The sequence below is a fragment of the Tachypleus tridentatus genome, chromosome 11 (genome assembly GCF_004210375.1).
Source record: "Tachypleus tridentatus isolate NWPU-2018 chromosome 11, ASM421037v1, whole genome shotgun sequence".
NCBI classification, from domain to species: domain Eukaryota; kingdom Metazoa; phylum Arthropoda; class Merostomata; order Xiphosura; family Limulidae; genus Tachypleus; species Tachypleus tridentatus.
The window spans coordinates 79,569,908-79,587,363 of record NC_134835.1 but is presented as its reverse complement, the minus strand read 5'-3'; the positions used below and the strand labels follow the sequence as shown (position 1 = coordinate 79,587,363).

Below are 17,456 nucleotides of genomic sequence, written 5' to 3'. Positions count from 1 at the left end.
TTTAAAAAAAGGAAAATAGGGAAGTAGGAGAGCAATAATCGAAATAACTACCCTGATTTACTCTTCTGTATTTCTAAATGGTATATATTTAGTCAAATTTATCCCAAACAATTGGCCACAAAACGTCAGTAACAGGACGCGAAACTAAAGAAACTTTAGATCGTCCATTTGGTCAGGGGATGAGGCCTGTTTTGTACTTTCGCTATTTTCATATGGTAAATACAGATATAATATCTACCCATAACACTGGGGAACACTCATTTTGTTGCATTTAAAAAAAGACCTTTCTATAGTCAATTTGAGTGTGTTGATTTCAAATCTGAAGTCGGTTTTTGTCTGCAAGCTACAGATTTTATGCAATTTGACATTTATCGTCCAATGAAGGCAAGCCTTTGAAAACTGGAACAGGAACTTTTCAGAGTGCGGAGTAGGCTGAATAGCTGAGGGAATGTTCGGATACGTAATCTTATGTCGGTTTCTCTTCCCAACACCCGTTGTGTTTACCATGCAGAAATAACAGTCAGTTACATGGTTGGTGGGTTCGCGCCAAATCATTGGAACACCAAAAGGCAGACCATTGCGTTTTCCTTTGGTCCAGTCTCGAAGCATTTCCTCACAATTGTGGCACACAACATGAGGAGCCCATTGCTTGTCTTGATCACCAAGATGAACTTCAAAATATGCCTTGTAGGCACGCTTCACGAACGAGGATATGTTACGTCTCTGACGATTGAGTATGTAGCATCCACATATGTAGCAGAAGGCATCAGGCTTGTTTCTGCAATGATATCTATTTTTGGAAGCCATGGTTGATCTGAAACAAAAGAAGAATGATCAAAATATTAGAAGCTATCTATATATATGGACGTGAAAATGCTTATACATGGTTTACGCAAGTTCACATTTGTACAATTTCATTAACCTCAAATTGCATACAAACTAGAGCTTGTAGAGAAAAACTAATTTCAGATTTGAAATCAGCGCCTAAAACTCCTTCAGAATCAGTTAAAATATCCAATGCAACTCAAAGTTACTGAAAAAGTGTTTCCCAGTGTAATGTTATAAAGTAACCATACCATATCTTTAAGTACATTATATACACACTTTCCTGCTTCAGTTTCAAGCCTGCCAATTTTATCTGCTGAATTACCATGCCTAGGTTTCCAACATAAAGCTGAAACATATGACCAAATACCAAGACATCATCTATTTCGATATACGTATCAGACGTGTCTCCTATTATAATCTCCAAAACGTGAGGCTGTAAGCTGCATTATCTAGTGTTGAGTATTTATACAAATTGGATGGTATGATACAAAACTCTTACAAACCATTCAATGTTGAAGAAGTTTTATTTCTGCTACCGTCATTCAGCTGAATTTATCAGTCTCAAGTGCTGAACCAATGAACATCTGATACATACAGAGATTCATCTATTCGCAGAAGCAGAGAAGCATCATCATACGTCGCCACTTATCCATATAACATCAACACAGAACCTTTCCCTATCCTCCTTAACAATCGTTACTGAGGATGACCATACATCCTGTCAGTGATTTGTGATTTAATCCTCCCTCCAATATTCACCGTATTTCAACACTAGTGATGTCCCTAGTACTTCAGGGAAGACTGTGTAATGAGTATTTCCTTGAATGTGTATTATCTGTTTCTAAATGGTGGAATTTTTTACAGATCATCTGGTTCTATCAGTATATTCAGGCGTGGGGGCGTTATAATGTGCATGGTCAATCCCATTATTCGTTGGTAAAATAGTAACCCAAGAGTTGGCTATAAGTGGTGATGACTAGATGCCTTCCTTCTGGTCTTACACTGCTAAATTATGGACGGCCAGCGCAGATAGCCCTTGTGTAGCTTTGTGCGAAATTCAAACTAAACAAAAATAAAATAAGGGATCCAAAACTAGCAGCGTAATTAAAATATAACTACATTCACTAATTCTTAAATAATGTTGTCAGCTCACAATAAGCATTTTGGAAAGAATGTTGAAAAAAACTACCTTATCAACAAAATTGTATAAGAAGGCTTCCAAAATATACACTAGTTATCTACATATAGTGAGCAAAGTACCTTATCTCAAGGACAGATTTAACGCACTAGCCAAACAATACTAAAAACAAATAGAAACGAGAAACAGTCTCATCTGTGCCTTACACACTATCTCATGTGCACTACACAAAACAATATCACCATATAACATGTTTCGCAATGTAATGGAAAAACAATGAGGAAACACGACCTGAACTCTTATCGCTTAGTATTTATGACGATTTTACTGTTATGTATATGTGTTTTAATATCGACGTTTGTTTCAGTTAAATATATATTTATAAATGCACTTAACTTGTATTGTTAAATGTATATTGCGCAATGTTCACCTATTCACTAAATTTGTAGAAAATTCTCGAGTGTGAGAATGAACACGTGTGTACATGAACACTATCGTATCGTTAATATTGTTGTGCAGGCTAAAAGTTATAGAAATTATTCTAACGTGTATAAAGGTAACCAACGCAACGCGTTAAGAGACAATATATACTATTGGTTTGCTATAGTCAGCATGCTATAAACCTCAGAAGCTATAACTGTGATTATTGCTTACTCATTGTCAACTTTAGATATTGAACAGAAACACATAAATTTTAAACATTACAAACTTCAATTTAAACGGGTTCACATCAGACATTAGTATTTTTATGAAGATATTATATAACCTCAGCTGTGAAAAACTCGCATGTAATCAACGAAGAATGCAGAGCTATCTAGCTCCCAGTTAATTGAATTGTATCTGTCAGCTCGAAATTAATTCTGTCATCGTAACCCTCGATAAGATAAAAATAAAGTTCGAGATCAGATAGAAGACTCAAAAGTGTTTGTAAAACTTTGGTATAAAAATCATTATTTATAATAACCATTATACATTATATTATTCTTTGTATATTAAAATATATTTGTATTAAAAGAGAGAGAAATTGTGTGCATCAACCTTGCTGACAAGTATTATAAATTTCTATATATTAACATATTAATCAACTTCTAAATTTAAATTACAATTTAACTCGGTTTGAGGCTATTTTAAATTGTAATATCTAACATAATAAATTACAATCTCCTCCGAGATAAATAAAAACATAACATATTATATAACTAACTCATGATTCTCTCTCTCTCTCCCTCCCTCCTTTTTTCTTCTTTTACAGCCAGATACGGGGCAGGACTTTCTTAGAATACTCTTGTCCCTCCCTCACAGTTAGTCTCGCGACATCGGATTTATGGATCCCGCTAACATGATGACCTTGAAAAAAAAAAAAAAAGCCGAGACATTATAGTTAGTTATTGCAGTCAATCAAACTTTGCCTATTTTGTCATCGACCACTTTTCTCTGACTCCATTTCCAAAATTCTAAAATTAATTTGCATTCCCAAAGCAAATAACTTGATGCAAAACTTAAATTTCTATAACAACATTATTATTCTCACTCGCGAGCAGGGAGAAAGGGAATACCAATATTCCTGGACACCCCAACTGAATAGTCCTACTTTCCTTGCCACGATAAAAAATAAATACTGCCTTATCACTAAACCACTCTTCAACCTCCACTGACTCCTTCTAAACAAAGACCCATGAAACTCAGATATGCATCTCCAAGAAACCGAAGAGCACCCACACAGAAGAACAGCCTGCCGACGATTTTCGCAGGTTCCTTCGTTCATCCATCGTCCAGACAGTTTTATTCAGCCCATGTAAATTGAATCAGTGTCGAGACCGACGAAAAGCTCCAGTGTCAGATCCCGTGCTATCAAAATTTTCTCTGCAACATTGAAGAACCAATCTTCGATCAAGACTACCACCAGACCTTTCCAGCCTTATCATCAACTTCCCACCAGTAAAGCCTGTTTTTATATGCTTTATTATCTCTGATATATTTTATTTCCTTCTGACTTGTGGACATGATCGGAACATTTTTTCGGCGCCTCGGCCTTGAAAAATAGGTTTTCTGGAGGTATTCCCTTTGTCTCACACAACAAAAGTTTCTTACAATTAAGAATCTTGGTATATTAACTCTGAAAAAGTGTCCTTCTGCATAATAGTAAACAAAATTAAATTTTAACACTGCTGGATGTTTATCCTGTTATCTGTTATTTTACACTTCGACCACACAAACCCTTTATTTTTTCAACTATTTTTCAGCAAATTGTCATTTTTGTTACAGTCTTGGATGTCTTCGCCGTTCAAGTATTACCAGCCATTAAGATTGTTTCTCACGACCTCTTCTTTTTTGCCTTCAGCTTGTATCACTCAATCTTTTCTGATGTCTTGTGGCTCTTCATGAGTTACGAGCACTTCACACAACACGCCATATCTATTAATCAGTTAAGTATGTCCGAACAGCGCTCACACTCTGCCAATTAAATCAAAGTTTGTTAAAGTTTTAGCTAGTAGAAAATCTACCAATTCACTTGAAGAACAATCGTTAATTCTACGAGCGAGACGAAGAGAACCAAGAGTTTCTGAGCGTCCCTGATTGTCTTTTAGGTCTGAAAGGTATGATTCAAAATTATTGCCAAGTTATTGTATTGTAGTGTACACATTGACCCAAAGATGAAAGGCAGAATACTTTCGAAACGTCATCATCTACACTTGTGTTTATGCAAAAGGCAATTACAGTAAATTTATTTAAGTTTCATCCTAAGCGATTTAGATTTCTCTTTACTTCAATGTACTTTCAGCTGTTGCATCATCATCATCATTACAAGCTTTACCTAGCAAACATCGAAATTAAAATATTAAAAATGTAGCTTATGATAATATATACAGTATTGTCCAAAAGTGTTAGGACAAGAGAAAATTTTGCTATTCTTCTATTTTCAGAGGTTAATTTTCCTATGTCATTATAGAATTAAATTTCAACCTATGGTAATGCTTCACTGATATCTGTTAAAAATTCAAAGATCCAGGGTGAGAATACTTAGCATTCTTTAGAATCCTCATATACTTGTAACAAGGGCACATCATGAAAAAAATCTGCTTGAATGAACATACTGATTAAATTTATGGTCTGAACTAAGTGTCAGGGTACCCCATGCAGTGTCTTAACTATATAGAAAGAAGCTAGCAAATAATCAACAGGTGGTACTGGTATATGCAAGAATAAATCAATTTAATAGCATTCAACAATAAACATTGATAAAATACAGTGTTTAACACTAAATATTAAGTTCTGTTATCTTGCTACTGTCCAACAAATCGTAGAGAATTGTCAATAGAGTAGAGAGTTCGCATAAAAGCTTTACGTAATACTGGTTGGACTCTCCGACAAATTGCTGTAGGTTTTAAATGCTCCCCAAACACTATCAAATACAACCTAGATTGTGAGATCAAGACAGACATGTCTGAAAATAGGAAAAAAAGAGATTGAACACATAAACTCAATGATACTGATGTTAAGTATCTTCGTTTATTTATAGCCTTCGGGGCAGAAGCAAGACTGCTGCTTATCTCATGCACGAGATAAGCAACCATGTACCAAGTACAGAATACTGTATATATAACTCCTGAACAATCTATATAATAAACGTACATCTTAGATTATGTTTGAAACATCTTTTCTAATAATAAGTTATCTTACATTGAATTACGTTTTTCATATCGCAAGTTATGGTTCACGATCACGTGATGAAAACACACACAAGAAACTATAACATGATTTTGGTACTTATTCTTATATAAAATAACACTATAATAATAGTGTATTTTTTTTATTGATATATACGACTTGATCATTGATGGCAAATTGTCGTTAACATAAATCATCACTTAAGTGATATGATCGTAAGATAAAATTAAGAAAAGTACGAAAAGAAATTATTATGAAATATTCTCTGAACTACATAACACCTGACTGAGCATTTGCGGCAATTTCTTTAACTAAATTCAAAAATGTGTAGTAAGACATTAGATGTCTCCTAGTGGGTTAGTGGTAAGTCTGACTAACCGTTAAAATTCATGGTTTGAGTATATGCAATGAACACAGCAAATATTTAGTTTTGCTGTAAAACAAACAACGAAAGTACCTAAGGCGGTATCGTTAAACTATGCATAATACGTTTAATATCATTGTGGTTGATGTTTAAAAACTAGAATGCAGGAAAACCTTAATCCATGATATAATGTGACAGTTCAGAACACTTAAAATGTTTTAATATGTATAACGCCTTTAAATATTTCACTAATTCTTATTGTACGAAGTATCACAAACGCTTATAGTTATTTCTTTTGCTATAATTTTTATAACTTATAAATTTTAATTTTCACCTTGTATTTTACTTAAACATCTCAAGTATAACTCAATTTTCCAAACTGGTTTTAAAGTACCAGCAATTAATTGTGGTTATTTTACACCATAGGGTGATGAACTAAAAGTTTTTTACTCTCTCTTTTTTGCAAGTAATTTTTGTTTTCGAATTTGAATAGAAAATTTCTCATCATATTTCCGATGTTCATACTGACAGTCGAACTTAATAAAACGTGATTTTAGTGTTTTGTTTCTAGCAGACGACGATACCCGTATTCTGTGTATGTAGTTTCGGCTGGTGAGAAAAGTTCGTGCAAGTGTGAAATAATGGCGACGGGGTTGGGTTTTCAAGTTTTGTCCGAAAAGTGCGAGTCTGATGTCCTATCCGAAGAATCGTCAGAAAGTGAAGGCGAAGGAGAACCATCAAAATCCTTTCATAGACGGATATCTACTTCTAAAAGTATAAAAAATGGCGTAAGTTTTCTTTAACGCTGTTTCAGTAAATAACATTGTGGTCGATCGTTGGCTGGGTACTCTTCCACTATTACTAGTTCTACGTATTTAATGAAACTAAATGTTCCACAGTAATAATGTTAATAGCATAAGGTATGGAATAGAAGTAATGAAACGTTTTTAGGCCTGTTATATTTCTAAACACTATATTCTTAATTTATTCCCATTTGGATTTTCAAGGATTAGAATAGTGAAATATGTAAAATGATAGCATTTCAACCACAATGGATATGACAAAACATAACGTAGTTAGAACACTATTATTATACACTCTTCTAATTCTTGAAAATACATAAGGGATGAGGTTAAAAATGCAGTGCTAATAGGCCGTACAGTAATACTAATGTTTAATGACAAGAAGTATAATTTTAGTTATTGTATGCTTAATTATAAAACGTGTATGAACCATAGCAAGTGTTGTATCAGATGGCTTATGCAAATAGTGATCTGACCACTACTGTGATTGTTGTATTCCAGATGGCTCAAAGAGCTTTAGTTTGAGTCACCTGATGTGTTAAACTGCATTACTTTTATTTTTAATCTTAGCAAATAAGAGTAGAAACCTTCCTAAAACACAATCTACATTCAAGTGTGCAATTGCCAAAAGAGGTGATTCACATGCTATAATTGAAAGCAAAACTTTGTTAAGACTTGCCTAAGTCATTATGCTTTTGACATTTATTATCTGCTTTTAATAACAAGGTAGGTCAGTGTCAATATTTCATGTCCTGCCCTATTTCATGTTTAAAAATCTATCAATTGTAGTTACCACATTCAATCAGTGATGGCATTATGAGGGACAATTGCTCTCCCAAGCAAAATTTTTAAAAAATACTGAAGAAGTAAATATGCAGAACCTGTTGGTTAAAATGTGAAAAGGCTTGTTCTCTGACAAGACTCGGATTTGGGTTACTAATCCACCTTGATAAAACGTTTGAGACAAATAGTTCCCCCAAGCACAACATCTGCCTGTCCAGAAGGAGGCCTTTCCCCTCACTTGCATCCCCTATTGAAAGAAATCTAGTGTTGCCACTGCATTCAGTTTTGATTTATTTAGTCTAATATGTATTAAAAGGTATTCAACACACAGTCATACATCTCATGTTGTATTAGTTACATTATGAAATGGTTATTATGATGTATGAAAGTTAGATATCAGAGGCTAATTACAATAGGTAAATGTACGTATGTTTTACAGAATGAGTTCATGTACATTGTTGTTTTCTACAGTAAAATTGATAAAACAAATTTAATTTAGATATTATGAAAGCATAATTAACAAATACTAAACATGCATGAAAGAAATGCTGTATATAAGCATCATAAATATTTGTGGGCTTATGTTTGTTGCTATCATTATCAGTATGTATAGATTTATTATTTTGAGTAAAATAAAATTTCAAATATGAATTTAAAATTCTGAACAGATTAAAAATGGTCATAAACATAGTCACAATTGGAAAAAACAAACAAAACCCCTTAGGTGATCCATAATAAATATAAATACGGACAGAGTTATAATGGATAACCTTAACCATGTTAACAATGCCAAGATTTTATATAAACTTCTGATAATTGCTTAATAATTATAAAAACTGCTATTCTATTACATAAACTTTATCATTCATTAGAAGCATGAACATTATTTGGCACAAGGCATATTCAACAATTGCAAAGCATAAAGCAAACAAAACAAATTTCGCTCCCAATTTTGTGTATCTAATGGACCCATGAAAAATATGATAATTTTATTGGTTTATGTTGGTCCTATTATTTGCTTCATATAAATGCATTTGTTGGAAATTTTTCTGTCCCTAACAAGGAAAATACTTTGGAACTGGCCTCTATTTTTTAAAGAAAGTTGGCATGTTCATGCATATGTCATATGATCCAAAAAGATCCTGAATATTGAAATCTTTGTTAGTCATCATCTCATTATTTGGGTTCATATGAAACATAAAACTGCCGTTGTCATCCTCCATATGTAGTTGAGTTCATATACAGCTGGGCCAAGAATTGGAAGAATATAACTAAATTTCTTGTAGTTTTCCAAGCCTTTATAATAATGAATAACATTATATTTTTCAGTGTTGATGATGACAGTTCAGCAACAGCAGTATTATTATGTTTTTCTCATTGCTAGTTCTAATTACTTCTTCAAATAACTTAATAACTTCCAATAATTTAGGCTGTTTACTTTGAAAATGATAATGTTGCTTACATCTCCAAAGTTTTGCTGCAGAGAGTAATTTGGATCATGCAAATATTGAAGGGATGGCTTCTTTCTTCAAAAAATGGTGAGCTGGTTTGGTCTCTGCTAGACAAAAGTGTAAGATTTGAATATAAGATCTGCTTTGTGACAAATGAAATTGTATGTCAATAAATAATTTCAAAATAAAGCAACTGACATCTTTTCCCCAAGTTTTACAAATTTTAAAATGCTGTCAAAAATTCTGTTATTTTATTAGAAATAGTTTTTAAAGCTGTTTATTTTAAAATTTCCAAGCATATATATATTTGCCTGTATCATATCATTAAAATTTATCTCATGAAGCATTTGTTGGATTTTAAAATTGTCACTTATCTGACTTTTTTTTTTATTACATTATATTACATTTTTATTGAAAATATTTTTATGCATGCTTTTGTTTGCTTTTGAATATATTACAATTTACAAACCTTTCATACTACATTGAAATATTTTCAGTGGTAAGTGCAGCATGCTAAATCTAGCCTATTTTTAGCCAGGATGTCAGAAAGTGCACCTTTGTTTGCCTGTAATATTACCACTATACATGGAACAAACTATCTCTACATTTAATAGTATTATCTTACAGTGATTTATAAAAGCTTTGTAATAAAATTCTGTGAAATGGCTGCAACATACTAGTTACAGTGAGCTGCCATTTGTATCTGTGTATTGTGATCATTCACTATTCATTCATCAATGGTGTTGTTGGAAACGTGTTCACACTATTGTGAGAATACTTTAGACACAACACTGTTTTTCTAACATTTTTGTGTTGTGTAAGAATAACTTAAGTATGTTGTTTTAAAGTGGCTTACATATTTCTTGTTGTTTTAGAGTGGCTTACATATTTCTTTTACTTGTAGTACAATACACGTCACACAATAATTCCAGTAACCACACTGTGGTTTGTGTCATCTACCAGAGGCAGAACTGCTTGTACCCATCTTGTTTAATAATTTAGAACATATTAAGTTATATAGCTTATGTTTTTTTTGTTTTTTTTTACCAATCCTTGTGTGAAACAATTTATACAGTAAATGTGATGGATTGACAAAATGCATATGAATTATGTTATTTATTACAAAACATGCCATCATGGTCATTTTCTTAACTATTATAATTATTTATAGATGAAAGAATCATAGGAAGTTCTTCATGGAAATTGAATTTCCTGAACTAATGTGTAAGCAGTATAATAAACTTCCTCATCTGGAACAACACATATAACTGAGGCCCAAGGAAGGAAATTCTAAGAAGACATACCTGTTGTACTTTAGGTTAATTGCTGTTAAGTGATGTAAGCAAATACATTGTTGTTGTTGTTTTTTTCTTGCTTTTTTTTATGGATAAGGACATGTTTTGATAACAACAACAAACCAAGCAGTTTCAGTTGTTTGGTTTCTAGGTTGTTAACCAGTTAAATGTTTAAGCAGTGTGTGACATTCCAACTATGCAACCACTTTTTTTTACAAAAAAAGAAAAAGGAGGGGTTGAATGTATTGTGTACTGTTGTGTTATTTATAAAATACCCCTTTTGTTTACATTATGTGACAAGCAGCATGTATTAATCATATTGGTGAGTTATCTAATGCTGTTAACTTCACATCAAAATTATTTTTCTGTTGGTGTTGTACATATTTACCATAATTACCGAAGGTAGGTTAACAGAGGTCATGCTTACACCCCTGTCGTGTGAGTGTGTGTGTATGGGTTTGATTGTCATTAAAATTTCTCGAAAATGGCTTATGGACTTGAATGAAGGTTGATATAAATTTGGACTGTAACTCAACTTAGAAGTGATTGGGGTTTTGACCCTCCAGAAACCAGAAATTTTATGAACATTTTAAAAAAATTTATCTGTTAACATGGGTACCAAGTTTTTTGCACTATTTTTGCCCTATAACTCAGTCAGAAATGATTGATTTTGATGAAACTTGGTGGACATGGGTGGAAAATTATTCCTCATAATTCTGCCAATGACAGACATATGGACACTTTTTGAGAGCAGAATATGATTAACACTATGTGGAAGAGAGATGCATTTCATTGAGTGTCTCTCTGGTCATTTAGTCTATATTTGTTGCCTGTATTTTTTATTCTGTTTATCGTATATTTTGACTGACTGTGGACTGTGTTTGCTTGTGTACATAAAGCTGTTAGTTGTTGATGAACTAACTATTCAAAGTTATTTCTTAATATACAGAGGGTAATGAAGAGTTTTAACACATCATTGTGCTAGTTTGAAAATATATATATCGGAAAGTTGAATAACAGAAGCGCTTAAAAAAAATAAGTAATACTGTATCACAGTTTCTACATCATGTGTATATGCCGTTATTCTGTGTGCGTGTTTATACTGTAAGTGTATGAACTTTATAGTGAAAGCTTTGTAAATTAAGCTCTTAAATCATAATTTGTATGCATTGTAGAGGAGACAGTCTCTGACCTGTTGGAGAATTTTGAAAGTACACGTTTTTCAGACACAATATACGTAAAGGGCTTATATTACCTCGGACAAAATTGTGTATTTTCTTTAATAAAACCATGTATAGATACACATAGTCATATTTTAGTCAGGCTATAATCTAACAGGTTTGTTTTTTCTAAGCATAGAAAACAAAAATATAATCCTGTATACACTTAAGAAAAATTCAGGGAAGTTCATTATACTTGCTTTGAATTGTTGAAAATAATTTTAATACTTTGGAAAATTTAAATCACCAAACAACCACCGGCCCGCCACCACATCTACGTACTCATGATTGTAAGCCAACTATTATTCCGCCACTCCCCACGTGTATAATGTATGTTACCAGTATATAGACTGTTTCAGTATGTTCGTATACTTTCATAAAATTTTGTAAATTAATCACCGTATGCATAGTTTTTTTTTTTGCTTGATCGTTTAATTTAGCTGATATACCTTATGAAACTGCATATAAATCTGCGTCTGTACTACAGACGATGTTTGCATTTGTGGTAAGTTTGTCTAAACCGTGTGCATTATATCTGTTTGTATGAGATGTTTTATGTCACAGGCATCAAAATCCTGCTAATCACGTCTTTCAGTCGGATTTGGTGCTTGTCGTACAGAACATTCATCAGTTTGGGATAAAATTTCATGCAACATGAAGAATGAAGACTGTGCGTGAGGTTATGTATTGAAATGAATATAATATATCGATATTAAATATATAGAGAAAAATTAAGCTACTACATATTTTAAGCTCTTGTTTACTAATATCCATAGGTAAATTGTGAAAAGTTCGTAATGTACAAGTCATATGTGATTAGTAGTTACTAATTATCGTAAAGTACGGTAGCATTTAATAGTAGGAATCGTGATGAAACGAAATGCTGTTCAAAAAGTCGCCCATTTAAAACCACATTTAAAATGACTGGATAATAACAATGACTACTTCAAAATATTAGCTGAAAAACTAAAGCTTATTGTATTTATAAAGCTACTTAAATCACAATATACGTTTTGATGAGGTGAATCGAAATTTCACTTTTTCATCGAATTTACAGAAAAAAGCGAAAAAGTTTTTCGCTTTGATTCTTTCACAGTGCTCTTCTGTCTGAGTTCTCAATGATATATAATGGAGAATGAGCTACATTAGGTATATAATTAGATTTGAAGTAGGTTGTTAACATTCGGATAAGTAACTCACGCTTGATATTGTTGGCACACAAAAATATAACTAATATGTATATAAAGGAAACAAACATACAATAAACAAATTTAGGTTTTATAAAAACAAGTATGGATTGATGCTTACATAACCTAGCTAGTTATAGTAATATAGAAAGTTTTAATTATGTTGGTCTGAGTCAAAGTAGGAATACATGTTTTGAAATTTAAGTAACTCCGAATGGATTCATGATGGAGAAGTAAATAATCAAGATGGCTGATAAAACGAAAATATTTTTTCCAGCTTCGAACATTTTGGAATAACTCATTCCATCTTTGTTTTGAAATTTAAGTAACTCCGAATGGATTCATGATGGAGAAGTAAATAATCAAGATGGCTGATAAAACAAAAATATTTTATATACAAGCTTCGAACATTTTAGAATAACTCATTCCATCTTCAGCGAAATCTGAAAATTGTGTTTCAAAAATAATTATAACTAAAATTACAATATCGTAATCATTACTTATTGAGAGAAGTGATGGATGGATAAAACAATTATTACATATGTATTACACAACAGTTGTTAAATGTGAAAATGTAGGACAATTTTAGATCCAGAAAGCTTTGTGAGTCTTTAGCTACTAGTAAACTTTCTTTAATGTGTTGTTCAAGGTCTGAAGATGCTGTGATATTAATAAAGAAACCGTTAAATGAAATGTTGTGATATGTCATTTCAGAATGTGTAAGTGACTGGGTTTAAAGGGTCAGAGTGGGCTGAATTTCTCCGACCCTTTTCAGGGCAATGTCCATGTACTGGTTTCGTACATTTACATATATTCTTTTGCCCTATCAGTAAGAAGTCTAGTTTGATTGTGGCCTTCCCCCTTCTCTCTCTTTTCTCTCTCTCTCTCTCTATGTATATATATATATATATATATAATTTCATTAATTTTTTTCCATTTATTTATTTTTGTTTTTAAAATATATGTTGATCGGGGAGAGGTATTTAGGACTATCTTCATCATGTTTGAGGTACCTGTCTAATTCGCACAATAATTCATTTTTCATCCAATTTTTATCAAAATACGTTATTGTACAATGTAGGAATCTATCTGGTATGGTTGGCATGTTTGAATATTTGTGTATGAATTTAGATGTTGTTGTTCTGGGAACTCTGTATGCTGTTGTGAAGAGTGTGTTTTGTATTTTTGTAGTCAGATATTCCTGAATCTTGACGGTTTGGTTTGAATTTCGCGCATAGCTACACGAGGGCTATCTGCGCTAGCCGTCCCTAATTTAGGAGTGTAATACTAGAGGGAAGGCAGCTAGTCATCACCACCCACCGCCAACTTTTGGGCTACTCTTTTACCAACGAATAGGGGGATTGACTGTAACATTATAACGCCCCCACAGCTGGAAGGGCGAACATGTTTGGTGTGATAGGGATTCGAACATGCGACCCTCAGATTACGAGTCGAGTGCGTTAACCACCTGGCCATGCTGGGCCCAAATGTTCACGGACTCTAGTTTTTAAGTGGCGTTTTGTTTTCCCAGTGTAACTCGATTTTTATAGTTTGGTTTCCTCGTTTCAATGTGTTTTGTAGTATTAAAACTGTCTCTGTTAACAGAGTTACGTGTATATCAATCCGTAATTTTTCTTATAAAGTAAAAATTTCTTTGTTTATATTTAACCAACTTCATCTTGGCATCTAAATTTTAACGGCGAACCATAAATTATAAATCACACAATCTTTAAACAAAATATATGTGCTTGTGTATATACGAACGTACTATCGTGTATTTTTTACTTAAGTAAAAGGTTGTTACCAATGAAACAGGGCGGGTCCCGTTGTGAAGATTAACAAAATGTTCTTTTCTCTGTAATAATTACTTGTTTATGTTTCGTCGTTATATTTTTTTTTGTGCTTCAATTTCACTCTGTCTTCACTCCCCCACCTTTTTCTCTGCTTCGAAGAAAGACTAAACCGGATGGTTTTATCCTGTATTCAAGGATAACAGTAAATGTATAGCGTTTCGAATGCGTAATGATTTTTAATACGTATCCACTGATGCTGCAATAAATTTATGGTTACACATGTTTCGTTAATTAAGGCTGTATTTTTTTTCCTGTTATATTCAAGTTGTCATTTATACTGAATTTTAAAGTTAGGTTTTTTCATGGTGGAGTGTTTTTTTTATTTTGTTTATAAGCTTCTATTAAAGGTTCCTGAAATGGCTAATAGTGCACTTTTATATTTAGGAAAAGTTATTTTTCTATGTAAAAAATTATTATTGCCAAACCTCGGTTGGTCAGATCTTCACGGTTTCACATAGAAGTTGCATCGCAAAGAAAACATTTGTTTCTTTCGTTCATCAACATTACCATCGAGAATAATTGTTAGTGTCACTACCCATTTTCTATGTATATGTAGGCTTTATATATCTTTGTATTAATGAATTATTTCAAAAAGTTCTGAATTTACTATATGCATTTCTAATTGATTTGCATTAAATGAAAGTAAATAACGCATTTTATATGTATATATAACGATCGTCTTCTTACTTTGCGACAGCTGTGTGTTTCGGTGTTACCCTACAAAGCTAACTAATTAATCAGTAGAGCAGGGGTGGGCAACTAATTTTTCATAGTGACTAATTAAAACAACGTTGGCCACACTATTAAAAATGTTAGTTTAATTAAAATAACTGCATTTCAACTAACCTTTAATGTGAAAAATTGATGGTTTTTTTTTATCAACAAGTTTCGTGAAATGTGGCATAATATCTATACTTAATGAGCATCTTAACTCTGCCTTTAAATTTACGCCAGTAAGCCGAGATCTGTACCTAGATTTGGCCCCCCAGTGGCTCAGTGGTATGTCTGGGGATTACAACACTAAAAACAGGGTTTCGATACCCGTGGTGGGCAGAACACAAATAGCCCATTGTGTAGCTTTATGCTTAATTCAAAACAACAACCTAGATTTGAGAAAATCTAGCGTATAAAATATTGACTCGCACACCCATTTAGATCGAAATATTGAATATAATTTTGAAATTGCAATCTTTAAATTTGGAAGACTATCATTTATCAGAATAGTGAGCCACATCTCTCTGATAGAACATTTTTGTTTACCTTTTATGTGTTATTCACTTTGTAGGGTAAGCAATCTTGTCTTCAAATCCACACTTATCCAATGACAAAAAAGATGCAATTTCCTTACCGAAATTTCGTAAGTCTAATTGAAATTGATCAAGCAAAAATTCGAATATCAATTTCAAATGTTTAAAGTCGGAGAAACGTGATTCAAATTTTTGAAATAAATTCTTATATAGCTTACATAGAGATCATCTTTAGCGTCAGAGAAATCATAGCCCTTATTATTTTCTAGAAAATTATTAAACTTTGTAAAATGTGTCAAATCATTTTTTTTGTAATTGTTCCGTAAGGAGCTTTAGCTTTAAGTGAATTTAAAATAATCCAATCTACTTTATAGCTACCTAACGTAATTAGTTTTATCGATGATAAAAAAATTTTTAGGCCTTCCTTTTGTTCATGAAGTTGTGCTTTCAGACGGCTAATTTCATTCATACGATTTTTGCTATCAACTGGAAATTTCACATCAAATTCGTTGTGAAAATTGCTAAAGTGTTGCTTAAGGTTGTATACTTTATTATTCATAAAAACTTTGTTACGCAAAAAACACACTGGTTTATTATCTGCTTCAATCACTACAAATTTCAACTCTCAACTTTCATTAAATTCTCGTTTCACGTTTTGTCAGTCACGCGACATTCTCTTTACATAAGTAATGCTTGAATCACCTAAATTGTCTTTATTTTCTGAGTGTTAACCATCATCTGGATTCTTTAGTTTTCTGATTATCCACTTATCCATATTATGGGATTAAAAACAAAATATATTTAAACACTTGAAAATTGCACAACAAAAATGTTTGCAAGCGCACACTCGATAACAAACATCTAAACTAGACTGATGTTACAAAATGAGCGGAGTCTGTGGTAGTGATGAAGCGCGTAACATTAGCGATGACGTGAGGCAGTGCAGTTGCTGATTACCAAATTTGCGATTAAAAAATTAAATGATGGAAAAAGTTTATTCCAAAACTCGACAATTTGAATCTGTCTCGCGATTTTTAATTATACATTTTTAAACTAAAAACCCTTAGGGCAGATGTCTTCATTTATTATTCAGAAAGGTTTAGAAGGGTTTGCTGGCTCATCTAAATCGGTAAAAAATTACCGTCTAGGGACATTTTAGTGGAAACAGCTTCATCACAACATTCTAAACTCCTTTTGAAGTCGAAGGCCATTGGGGATATACCCATTGAGGTTACTCCTCATTCTACTTTGAATTCTTCCAGAGAAGTTATAGTTGAGAGGAATTTAAAGACCATTCCTCAAGGTTTTACTAGCCAAGGTGTTACAGCCGTGCGCCGAATTTTTACTCGTATAAATGGTATTATGGAAACGACAAATGTTCCAATATTAACATTTACAACATCGCGTCCTCCTACCACAATCAAGGCAGGATATCTGAATTGTAAGGTGTACGGCCTTATATTCCTAACCCTGTTAGATGTTTTCATTGTCAACGATTTGGTCACTCAAAAACATCTTGCCGTTGTTCCGTAACATGTGCCCGTTGTGCTGGTGAAGAACATGATGCTTTTGAATGCCAACTAGAACCACATTGTGTTAACTGTAATGCTCCACATCC

General features: G+C 32.8%; 1 protein-coding gene across 16 annotated transcripts in view; it reads left to right on the top strand.

Annotated features, from left to right (window-relative positions):
* The first annotated feature begins 5,921 nt into the window (after positions 1-5,921).
* The window catches only part of LOC143232566 (diacylglycerol kinase eta-like), a 92,899-nt gene continuing 81,364 nt past the window's right edge, over positions 5,922-17,456 (top strand). For 7 of the 16 annotated variants that reach the window (XM_076468139.1, XM_076468140.1, XM_076468142.1 and 4 more), the window contains exons 1-2: positions 5,922-5,998; positions 6,557-6,787. In XM_076468139.1, the coding sequence (XP_076324254.1) occupies positions 5,978-5,998; positions 6,557-6,787 (252 nt within the window). In that variant the 5' untranslated portion in view covers positions 5,922-5,977. Of the gene's footprint in view, positions 6,788-10,207; positions 10,375-17,456 lie in introns of all 16 variants that reach the window. The other 9 variants (XM_076468154.1, XM_076468157.1, XM_076468158.1 and 6 more) reach the window with 7 other exon arrangements.